At 48.9% G+C, this 11,456-nt stretch overlaps 4 protein-coding genes across 4 annotated transcripts; 3 read left to right on the top strand and 1 right to left on the bottom strand.

Moving 5' to 3' along the window:
• Positions 1-435: 435 nt before the first annotated feature.
• On the bottom strand, positions 436-1,854 carry VTN77DRAFT_1564 (uncharacterized protein; the record flags this gene model as incomplete). The annotated part of the gene is made up of 6 exons (XM_069417309.1): positions 436-778; positions 836-866; positions 958-1,025; positions 1,083-1,200; positions 1,255-1,630; positions 1,684-1,854. 6 exons carry the CDS (start codon positions 1,852-1,854, stop codon positions 436-438), a joined length of 1,107 nt encoding a protein of 368 aa, XP_069280053.1.
• A 1,045-nt stretch (positions 1,855-2,899) lies between these two features.
• Positions 2,900-4,692, top strand: VTN77DRAFT_1563 (uncharacterized protein; the record flags this gene model as incomplete). Its single annotated transcript, XM_069417308.1, has 7 exons — positions 2,900-2,938; positions 3,027-3,227; positions 3,285-3,639; positions 3,692-3,848; positions 3,911-4,066; positions 4,130-4,269; positions 4,346-4,692. 7 exons carry the CDS (start codon positions 2,900-2,902, stop codon positions 4,690-4,692), a joined length of 1,395 nt encoding a protein of 464 aa, XP_069280052.1.
• A 1,532-nt stretch (positions 4,693-6,224) lies between these two features.
• On the top strand, positions 6,225-7,568 carry VTN77DRAFT_1562 (uncharacterized protein; the record flags this gene model as incomplete). Its single annotated transcript, XM_069417307.1, has 1 exon — positions 6,225-7,568. The coding sequence occupies one exon, from the start codon at positions 6,225-6,227 to the stop codon at positions 7,566-7,568; it is 1,344 nt and encodes a 447-aa protein (XP_069280051.1).
• Positions 7,569-8,490: 922 nt separating this feature from the next.
• VTN77DRAFT_1561 (uncharacterized protein) lies at positions 8,491-11,079 on the top strand (the record flags this gene model as incomplete). The annotated part of the gene is made up of 3 exons (XM_069417306.1): positions 8,491-8,580; positions 8,957-10,277; positions 10,340-11,079. The coding sequence occupies 3 exons, from the start codon at positions 8,491-8,493 to the stop codon at positions 11,077-11,079; spliced, it is 2,151 nt and encodes a 716-aa protein (XP_069280050.1).
• Positions 11,080-11,456: the final 377 nt, after the last annotated feature.

Raw genomic sequence — 11,456 nt, 5'->3', positions numbered from 1 at the left:
GGGCATTGGCGCACCAGTCAAGCTCAGCTGAAGCTTAGTCGCGCCGCTAGAAGACGCGCCGGCCGCCCTGGTGGATTCCCTCGGAAACGAATCTCCGCCAACTATCTCGCTAGTGAGATGGTCGATGGCTCAGTTCCAACGATATCTCTTTCCAGATCCCCACTCCAGCCGCAGCCTGAGACCTGGTTCCAAATCTACCTATTCGAGATATCACCGAATCGCCGAGTCGTCATCAACATGCATCTCTTCATTACCCATACGTAAGCGACAGGCCGCGCTGCCGCTCAGTGGCTGGCCACGACCCGTCTTGCTAACTTTGTTTTCTTTACTATACAGAATTCGGAGTACAGGGACCCTCTCCTGCATGACCTCGTTCCTCCAGCGGCTAATCAGATGCATTCTGGGATGCTGCCGACAGGCTCTTGCTTTCTGTCCCTAGATTCCCTGGTCCACGGGCTCTTTCGATCCTGTTAACCCCTCATAGGTCAGGCTGATATTGGTGGTTTTCACGATTGCGCCACCATCCATGGGCAGGATGTTCTCTTCACTCTCGTTGTCTTCCACCATACTGCCGAGTTCCGTGCCACGCGATCGCACGGGCTGGCGTGACTGTCGCGATGCATGGGAGTAGTATCGAAGCTCGGTGCCGGAGCGACCATACTTGTTCTCAGGTCCGGTTAGCGATCGCGCGCTTGACACGACCTTGCGGAATAGCGCGATGAAGAGAGGGCGTATGGGAGGGATGCATCCCACAATCAGGATGACCCACATCTCTGTTCTGCAGGAACCAGTTAGTGGATTTCTTGAACCATCGCTCCAGGGATCGCCGCCATACTCATTCCAGGTGATTAGCTGTGAAATCCAGTCTGTGCTCGTCCGGCAAGGTTAGTCGTGAACCAGCCAATTCAATGCAGCATGTGCTTTCGAGGCCTTCCAATCATCGGCCGGGAAACTTACAGGTGACATCCTGCGTTCGTGAAAGCACCCGAAGCTCGGTCGTCTTGACGATGGAGCAAATGCAGGCACTGTTCATGGGTTAGCAAGCAAAACCACATGGCATTTTTCCCACCTGGGTCCCTTACATCACACCGAACCCCATCAGGCAGCACAGACCGGCCTTCACGCTCAGCTTGAGCTGAACTTTCCAGAAGAAGGCCACTGGGTACACTGCGAGAATGAGATCGCAGAAGGCAGACCAGCCTAAAGATGTCAGCCTGAGGATCTCCATCCATCGAGGTAGCAAGGCACACTTACTTCCCTGAAAGTAAGCACAATTCTGGTTCCGCTGGCGACCAGCACAGGTCCCGGGGAGGCTATCATCCCACAATTTTTGCATAGGAGAACACTGGGACAAGACCATCCCGATGGTGATGGTGTTGATAATGAAATTGCTGCATGCCACGGCCCACAAAGCAATGACCTTCCCACGGTCTTCGGGACCGTGGATTTGCTGGAGAAAGGCGACGATGGCCAATTTCCCCAGACCAATGGCGAAAATGGCCAGGACCTGATTCACCCAACTCCATTTGATGGTTAAGACAATTCCTTCAGGCGTGAGGTCTCCGATATGTTGCCCTAGTCCGTATGCGATACTGAGAGTGAGGAACACGGCACTAGCTGTTGCGATGGCCTGATCAAGCGAGTCAGCCTGAATTCCCTGATTCACGAGAGTGATTGTCGTACGAAGGTTAGCAGGGTCAGATATAGATCCAAGCGGATGCGCCGAGTGATCTTCCATGTCGTGTATATCCGTGCAAGCAGGAGAGCAAACGCGATGACGAATTCCACCCAAATAACCACCAAGAGAGTAGGGCCATAGCCACCGATGGCTAATGGGGCCGTAGCCGTAGCCATGATGACTACGGACACTGCTTCCAGAAGAACAGCAACCAAACGAGTGACTGACAAGTTCGATGGTGGGATGTCCTCAGATTCAAGTAAGGGAAATGGCCAGCCGAGTCAGCTGGATCTTGTAATCTGGGATCGATACAAGGACCATCTCAAGATTTCAATGATAAACTTTCTATCTTTCCCTTTGGTCTGGGCCATCAAATCGGGATCATCCTTGATTAGGTCTGGGGTGGTGGTGTACCTGCAGGAACTCTATTTAGATTATTACTATTTCTGAGAGGATGGAAGCAGATCCTTGGAACGTTTGGAACCCTATCGTAACCGAGATGGACCAGACGCGGACCTCATTGCTTCATGGAGAAAATTGAGGACAATCCAATAATACATGCTGCGCCTCCACCTGTGGCGACTTCTGGAGCTGGATGTGGAGTTGCGTCAGGGACTTTCTGCCGCTTCATCTCGCTCGAGATGAAGCGTTTCCATTTTTCCCTTCTTTCTCGGCTTGTAGTGTACCTAGTCTGTGGGACGGTCCACCCCGAGAGAGCATAAATCGATCGCTTCAGCTACGAGCGGTTTGATTCGGCGGGAGACGGATCTGTATGTAATTAATATTCTGGTAAACTTTTTTTTATCCCTCAATAGCAAATATTAATAGGGCCTGCGGGGAATCTTTCTTCTTATGCACACGCACCGTGCTACGGCATAGTACGTCGTCGTAATTGGCGCTGCGCTGGATGATACCTTCCATGTTGGGGCTGAGGTTTTGAAATAAATAAATAAATAAATAAATAAAAAACCGCGGCAAGCCAAATAGTCATATCAGATCGTAATAATGCCCATTGACGGTGTCTCCCTCTGACAAATACTGGAGACTTTAATTAATCAGATCGGGAAATCGGATATACTATTAATAAGTAATCAAATAACAATAGGAAGGGAGTCAAGGGAAGACAGGTGAGCAACGATTAACGCGTTTTGGCAAGCTCTCAACGCCCTCACGTTCCATCAGAGGCTGAACTCGTGTAGGCCGTGCCGTGTTCTAAGCAGCATGGGCGATGCTATCAAGGCTTTCCAGACAGAATTCAAGGTTAGCCCTGTTTTTACTTGGGTGGAAACCTTGGGGATCTGCAGTGTCAGGATAGGATGCCTGCTGACCAAGCTTGTTGATAACCCAGAGCCCAACTTACCCAAGCAATTGCCTGCGATTTTTGACATCTCAAAGTCCCGCAGATCACACAGATGGATCTACCAGTCCAGCACCTTCTTTGAATATCATCATCGTCGGTGCTGGACTCGGGGGCCTGGCTACGGCCATCGCGCTGGCACGCAACAATCACCATGTCACAGTTTACGAACAGGCAGAACGACTGGCTGAGGCATGTGCACGCATTGACTTGGAATCTAGCATGTTGTCTTTGACTAACAATCCGTAGGTAGGCGCTGGGATCCAAATCCCTCCCAATTCCAGTCGACTGCTGGCCAAACTCGGACTCGAGCCCTACCTGGAGAAATACGTGACGGAACCAGCGAGCGTGCTCATGCGGCGCTGGCAAAATGGCAAAGTCATCGGGCACACCAGATTGATTCCGGACTGTCGCCAACAGTACCATGCGCCGTACTACGTCATCCACAGGGCTGATTTCCACGATGCCATGTACCGGCTGGCGGTCGATCTGGGAGTGACCGTCAAACTGGCGTCCAGGGTGGTCGCCTACGATGTGGATGAGCCCAGCATTACGCTGCAAGATGGATCGAAGGTCACTGCAAACTTGGTCGTGGCTGCTGATGGTATTTGCTCCCAATTCTGCCATGTCAGTTCATATTGATTTAATATCTTTAGGAGTCAAATCTACAGCTCGAAAAGAAGTTCTCGGGGGCGCTGACAAGCCGCCCCAGCGAACCGGGTTTGCAGTCTACCGAGCAGTGGTAGACATTGACCGCATAAGGGCTGACCCTGAGACAGCTTGGTTGTTGGAGAAGCCTGCATTCAACCTATGGTGGGTATAGGGACTGCAGGCGACGATTTTACGTATCCCTACTGATAATTGTTGATTTCTAGGCTTGGAGACGCTCGACATGTGATGACATATACGATCGGGGCCGGAAAATCCTTCAACATGGTCCTGTCGCATCCTGATGATACTGACCCGGCAACCTGGAATCAAGAAGAGGCTTTGGATAATATGAGGAAGGAGTTTGAAGGCTGGGATCCCACGTGAGTTATATCCTGGATATCGCTCCGAAGGCTCGTCCCAATGCTTACCAATAGTTCTGGTAGATTAACCAAGATCATCCGAATGATCGACAAGACCTTGAAATGGCCCCTTGTAAGCGGATCGGTTTTGGAGCGCTGGGTATCTGGGAAACTTGTCATACTCGGGGATGCTGCTCATGCAATGCTTCCTTATATGTCGCAAGGTTTGCATTCCCGTTTGCATTTCACCCGCTTTGTAGTCGTCTTGACTAGAGAAATACTGATCTGGGGATGATTCAGGTGCCGCAATCGCAGTCGAAGACGGCGTCGCTCTCGCACGAGCCCTTTCCAAAATCAGTTCCAAAGACGAAATACCGCTGGCGCTATCAATCTTCGAGAAAGTCCGCTTAGAACGCGCCAGCCAGATGCAAGAGGCCAGCCTTCTCAACAGTCGACTCTGGCATTTTCCCGACGGACCGTTGCAGCAGGCTCGAGATGCCGCAATGTTGCCGGAAGTCGAGGGCCGTCCCTTTTCTCATAGCCCGAATCAATGGAGCGATCCCGCCACCCAGATATGGTGCTTTGGGTATGATGCGGAGAAGGAGATTGATAAGGCATGGAAGAGGAACGTCGACGCGAAGATATGAGGAAATACATTTGCGAGTGATAGATACAATATAGAACTCTTGATCGCAGCTATGGATACCCGAGTCTCTTCAGTTGTCAGCACTTATTTGTCCACCAGGATCGTTCAGCCTCCGGATGTGCAGACTGTCACTTTAGATACGCATGAGAAGCAATTCTGATAACATCAATTTCATTGCACATTGTAGATGGTCCTCACTGCTGCTATCTCGTTCTCTTGTCGTTATTCCAAATTTCGACTCACAGTCCCAGAAGGGAAGTATATAACCCCCTTAAGGAAGCAGAGAATTGTCGGCCTAGTGTCCGTAGATGTATACAGATGTACAGGCCTTGCAGGTCTCGCTTCGCTTGACCGAGAAAAATACCTGGTCTAATAATAGATGCCAGAGAACTTTATTTTACCCCTAGGGCGTAAGTACTGTACCTATAGTAGGTATGATTTTATCATCTACTTTCTAGGCGGCTCCCTACCTATATTCATTCCTTGCTACATATAGTTCTTATTATATCCCTTACTAATATTTGTCTTCCTCACTGATACATATCCAAGTATAGATGTTGCTTTTTACAGCCATGTGACAGTGTGCAAAAAACGGATTTTAATGTTTTTTCTAGGACAAGCCTTGCAGGTCTCGCTCCGCTCGACTGAGAAAAAATAGGTCCTTGGTCTAATGGATGCCAGGGAACTTTTGGCTCTGGGGGCGTACCTATAGTAGGTATGATTTTTGTCATCTATGTACGGAGTACTTTCCTGGCGGACTCCCTACTCATATTGTTTAGAATGTTCTCTTTATAATTTGTTTTTACATTAAGTAGTCTTTTTATTATCTGCTTTCTAGGTGGGCTCCCTACCTATATTCCTTGCCATAGTTCTTGCTATATCCCTTACTAATATTTGTCTCCCTCACCGAGGCATGCTTACGTACTTTGCTTGTTACAGCCACGTGACAGTGTGCAAAACTGAAGTTGAGGTTTTTATAATATAGTGATAGGTGATATGCTTCGTTTGGTTAAGAAAGTGATGGTCCTTCTCTACATTTCTACTAGCTAACATTATGGGAAATTGTAATTCCACCAATCGTTAGCCCACAATCGTCTTATAAGTTATGAGAATAGTTAGTTCCTTAGCTATGCTGCCACAAGCTTCCCCACGTCTGGCAAGTTTCCCCGCAAAACAAGCAAGACTTCTCCACTTCGCCTACTATCTTAGCTATATCTTGACGTTTATGCCTCCCGGAAAAAGTCGAAGCTGACGATGAAAGGTGCTCGGAAATCTTTCCGTCTTCTTTTTAGTCTTTTTCGGATGCCATTGATTGTTGACGGACCAGATTCGCCTGCCTCCACCCCGTGATGGTTTCTTAACGCTGAGTAGCGGGGTACTATACAAGCGTAGAACTTGGAATGGAGGACCGAGGAGTGAGAGTTGAGGAGGGATTTATCCTGGAGCTTCGCATTAGGTACCTTCGTGGTAAGGTCTGTGACAATTCTCACTAGGACGCTGCATATTCTTTCCTTCACTGAAGGTGTCGTCAACATGCGTCTGCAGACAGCATCCTTCCTGCATCTACTCCTATTATTGTCCCCATCGTCCGTTTTAGGAGCTCCAAAAAGTGATCGACCTCCTCGAACCCAAACATGTACCATTGATTCTCAATACGTCTCCTCCAACGGGACCGCAGATGACTCTCCTGCCATCCAGCAAGCTTTTGCCCAATGCTCGAGAGACGCCATCGTGATTTTCCAAGAAGGAGTCGACTACAATGTCTTCAATCCCATATCAGCGAAAAACCTCAGCAATGTCGAAATCCAGATGAATGGAAACCTCCATCTCCCCCAGAACGTCACGGCCATCCAGGCCCTCGTCAATCAGTCCAATGCAAACTTGTACTGGTTCTCTTTTGCCGGACCCCAGATAGACTACATTGCCACAAATAATGTCAGCAACGGCTGGATCTACTCCTATGGACAGGCTTGGTGGGACTCCAATCCGGTCAACGGCACAGGAGCTCCGTCTCGTCCGCATCTCATGAGCTTCAACACCACAGACGGAAGTTTGCAGCGCTTCAAATCACGAAAGCCCATCGCCTGGAACGTCCAGCTGACTGGAGACAATATCGTGGTTACAGATACAATTATTGATGCGTACTCGACAACAGGGAGCTTCCCGTTCAACACCGACGGCTTCGACGTGATAGGGACCAACATCCAGATCCTGAACAGCCTCATTTTCAACGGCGACGACGCAATTGCCGTTCAATCGGGCTCCCACAACGTTCTTTTCCGAGGAGGGACCATCGGGTATCAGAGTCATGGAATGAGCATTGGATCCCTTGGCGAGAACCAAGCGTCCTTTGCCAACGTCTCCAACGTGACGTTCGACGATGTCACCGTGGTTGACGCTGTCTACGCCGCGCGGTTCAAATCCTGGGAGGGCGGCCAGGGTCTGGCGAAGAACATTACCTGGTCGAACATCCGGACCTACAACGTCACGTTCCCGATCTTCGTCACGCAGACCTACACCGACCAAGGCTCACCGCAAATCCTCACCAGCCGTCCGAACAACGCCAGCGTAATCATGCAAGATTTCACCTGGGCCAACTTCACCGGTACGATCAACACCTTCCAGCCAGGCGATGGGTCATGCGTGTCAGACCCGTGCTGGTACAACGTTGGATTGCCGAACCTGAGCCATACAGAGGCCATTATCGTGGAATGCAACATCAACACCTCGTGCAATAATTTCGTGTTTGAGAATATCGAACTGTTTCCTCAGAACTTGGCGAGTCCGACGGTGATCTGCTTGAATGCGACGGCGGAGTTGAATCCGAAGTTAGGATTTGACTGTAGGAATGGGACGTATGTTTCTGTTGCAGATTAGGAGATAAGGATGAAACAATTAGATCAATTGGAAGTTCACGTTACTATATGTGGTGTTTAGAAGATACAGCTATGAAGCAGCAAGAGTATATAGCCAGGTGAATATTGACAAATCTATGGCGGAATTCATGAGTGCATGTCCTTGATGATTGCGACTGATCGTCTCAGAAGCTCTAGAGTTGCATATCCAGGGCTGAAGGTAGGATATATTTCCCAACTCCTCCTTCCTGTCGACGACTGCCAGAAGCATAGGTGGGATATTTCGAAGTCCCAGCGGGTCCTTAGAGGGAGGACGCCTGAGAGAGAGAATTTCTTTTATTTATAGTCCCAGATCAGCTCCTATAGTGCAGTTAAGCCACGCTGAGACTCACCAGTCTAATCCAGGCAGTGCTATCCTTGTATATAATGGTATACAGGATCATAATTCTGCGACTCCAGCCATTACCTATCAAGGATTATTGAGACTATTACTATATAAACTAGCCCTGGCGTGAGGGTTGTTTTTTTTTAAATGTTTCTCTCACTGAGTATAGTAGACGATGCCATTTCCTTTTTGGGAATATATGAAGTTCAGACCCACTTCTTTCCTGAATAGGTAAACACCCGCCAAACTCTGTGTCACTTTCAGAGCACTGCGCTGTCCTTCCAGGTCACCTAACCCATCTCCAGCATGTCTATCCATCAGGGCCTCTCGCATATTCTCACTCAAGCTGTATTCCTCCCTGTTCTCAGACCGCTGGAGTCGCGAGACAGGTATTAATAATTGCCGCAAGTTTAACCAACTTCAATTCATCTGTCGGCGTATATCCATTTCCGGAATTTCTCCGACGTCCCTGACTCAACAGGCCGATTGTGCCAGAGCGAGGCGGGCATGAATGATTAATTAATCTACCAAAAACCGATTCCGTTGAGGATGAGATGCAATGTTGAGGTTCGTGCCGTACAGATCGGACTCTGGGGCCCACAATCGCCGGTCTTTCCAACGTGCTTGTGAGAGATGTCGGAAACGCAAGGTCAGTTAGTTTAACTAATACTCTTCAATGTGCTTTGTTGGTTTCATCTTACGATGCGTCTCTGGTCTTTTGTGGCAATACCTGCATTAGGTGAGATTGGTTTTAGGATGGTGTATTTTTTTGGTCTAAATTTGTGTATGACTTTTTGCATCCACTTTGATGAACTCTGATGCTATCCCTGAGCCCTAAGCCCTGATGAATTTTATGAGTTCCGATGTATAGAGGCGAGGACAATACTCTTTCCCTATTATAGTGGCCTGAAGTTCAGTATTTGAGACGAGTTACGCATCAGACTGGGAACCCAGAACGATTGTGGCACATTTGATAGATGATATCTGGTTGTAGATGTCTTACGTCACCTGCTGACAGAAAATAGAAACGCTGCGATCATGAGAACTCTTCTGATGGCCGTGGTTCGGAAGACCTATCCTCATCGTCTCTCAAAAAACGACCGACCAAAGACTCTCAACAGCAGACGTCCTATGGAGGCAGAGCGTCGTCATCTAGAGAGAAAATCTCAACTTCAAACAAAAGAACCCGCTATGCATCACGAGAGAATCAGGGTTCTTCCCCTCTACCTGGATGTGCAGACGCTGCGCAGAACCAAGAAGGTCATGCAAGCGGAGCTGAGGGCAGAACTCAGATTTCGACTCGCAGCTCACGGCAAAGCAGGAGAATCTTCTCAGAAGATGGTCCAGCAGGAACTCTGGAAGATGAATCCCGATTCGTTGGAGATTTGAATCCCGAGGCAACCTTCCTCGCAGCTGCAAGTCCTACAGCTACTATGGCTTCTGCAGAGACTGATAGCATTGGCGTGTGGATTTCGCGTAGACCAACAGCAGAATTCTCCAAACGACATCCGACAGCTGTGGCAGACCACTCTCGCAGTAGTTCTGGTAATACGCCCGACTTACGGATCCCAAGACTTTTTGCATCCCATCTCGAAGATGCCTGTATGCGGTTGCTGCCCGTGGAACCCGACTTTCAATTGCTATACAAGATATATCTCGAGGATATCCACCCGATTTTCCCTGTTATCGATCAGGAAGGATTTGAGTCGACGCCTGCAGGCTCACCAGACGGTGTTTTACTAAGACAAGCTATATGTCTCGCAGCTAGTACAAACCCCGTGGCGAAGGATTTTCTAAAGTTCGACTCGCAGGCCACCACCTTTCCGTCGAGGACTGAATTTATACGAGAGATCGTCTTCGCCATCCGCACATCTTTGAATCTTGGTCTTGTCAAAGACAAACTGGTTCTCATACAGGCCCTTTCGCTTGCGGGCTTGTTCACGCAGTTTGCGGATGATCGTGATATATCCGCCGAACTCACGGCGAGTGCAATTAGTTACTGTCATACTACGGGGCTTCATCTGCGAAGCAAAGACAGTACTGGACATCTAGCCTCTAGCAGCCGGCTCTTTTGCTGTGTTTGGGCCCTTGACAGGCTCAATGCTGCGTTTCACGGCCGACCGGTTTTGATGCACGAGAGAGACTTTGATAGAGATCTTGAGACCTGTTTCTCTGAGCAGGAGCCTTGTTTCCAGCTGTTTTTGAGGACTGTCCTTCTACTTGATAAGGTTATTGGTCTTTACCGGCCTGAAAAGGAACCCATTGTTCCTTGGGAACATGACTTTCCTCTATTCGGGGATCTAGTGGAGACATCTAATGCGCTGAGCGTGAAGTCACGTTTGCTAGGTAAGCCAGAATCTCTATTTCTCTTTTACCTCTGGATTTCATGTTTAAACTGACTTGCATAGCTACGATTGAGACACTCTACCATTCTGTAGCAATGCTGTCATGCCGAACGAAATCTCTACAAACACCGCCGCAGTCGTCGATCTCCTACTTGCGTCAGAGCCTTTCGGCAACCAAAGCAACAGCAATTGTATCCGAAGATTTCCGTGGCCAACTATGCAATTTGCCTATCGTCCCGTATGCGATCTCGCTTTCTCTCCGAGTCGCATACCGTGAACTGAGGTTGAGTCGAGCTCCTATGCTCCGGATGCGGGCTCGAAAGCAGTTGTTGGTCAACTCTACTATCTTGCGAGAACTTGGAGACATCTTCTGGTCCGCCACAGCATTGGCCAATCTTGCAGAACAGACCGTTCAGGAAATGGACAAAGTTTGTTCATCTCTCGTTCAGACGACACAGCAGCAAATTGCGACTGCCGAAAAGCCCACAACGGGCAGTAATCCTCCCGGGGTGATATCCCCTGCTGACAGTTCCGCGTCAGACGACAATCCTGGTGCCCCCCAGAGTCAGCAATACCCTCAATCCAGGAACAACCAGTCCCTGTTGCCTAGGGACCAAAATGTAATATCTCACGACCTCAACTTCGATGACATCGACCTCGCTGTCTTCGATAACATGCCCACCAACCTGGACGTGTTCGCTCATTTCGATCCCGATTTCGATCTCAGCGCCGTTGATGCCACGATCGGCGAGAGCATTACCCCGCTGCTTCCGCTTGATTTGGAGCATCCGCCAGCTAGCTAGCTGATAGCCTGATTGGAATGATAAATAATGGTATTATGATGCACGCACGGTTCTGTTGATAGATATAGTAGAGATAATATATGGACTACTAGATCCCAGCACCACGTTGATTGAGGCGCGAGCTCATTCATCGCTGGACTACTACTTTTCTACTATTATGATACGAGTAAAAGAGAAATGTCATGTCAAAAGCCGCCTGCCAGGCAGACGGAGACTTCTATGGAGAATAATGGGAAATGGGAAATCTACACAAAACTTTGTCTTGGCTAAAGATTTGCTAGATTTGATATGATGATGGTAGTACGGTACAAGTACAGACACACAAAGGAGATATCTGTTGGCGAGGCTGAGGTTTAGGTGGTAGTGAAGTCAGGGAC

Source organism: Rasamsonia byssochlamydoides, assembly GCF_041956645.1.
Source record: "Rasamsonia byssochlamydoides strain NRRL 3658 unplaced genomic scaffold VTN77scaffold_13, whole genome shotgun sequence".
Lineage (NCBI taxonomy): Eukaryota > Fungi > Ascomycota > Eurotiomycetes > Eurotiales > Trichocomaceae > Rasamsonia > Rasamsonia byssochlamydoides.
The sequence above is the reverse complement of the archived record's forward strand: the minus strand, read 5'-3'. Positions and strand labels throughout refer to the sequence as shown.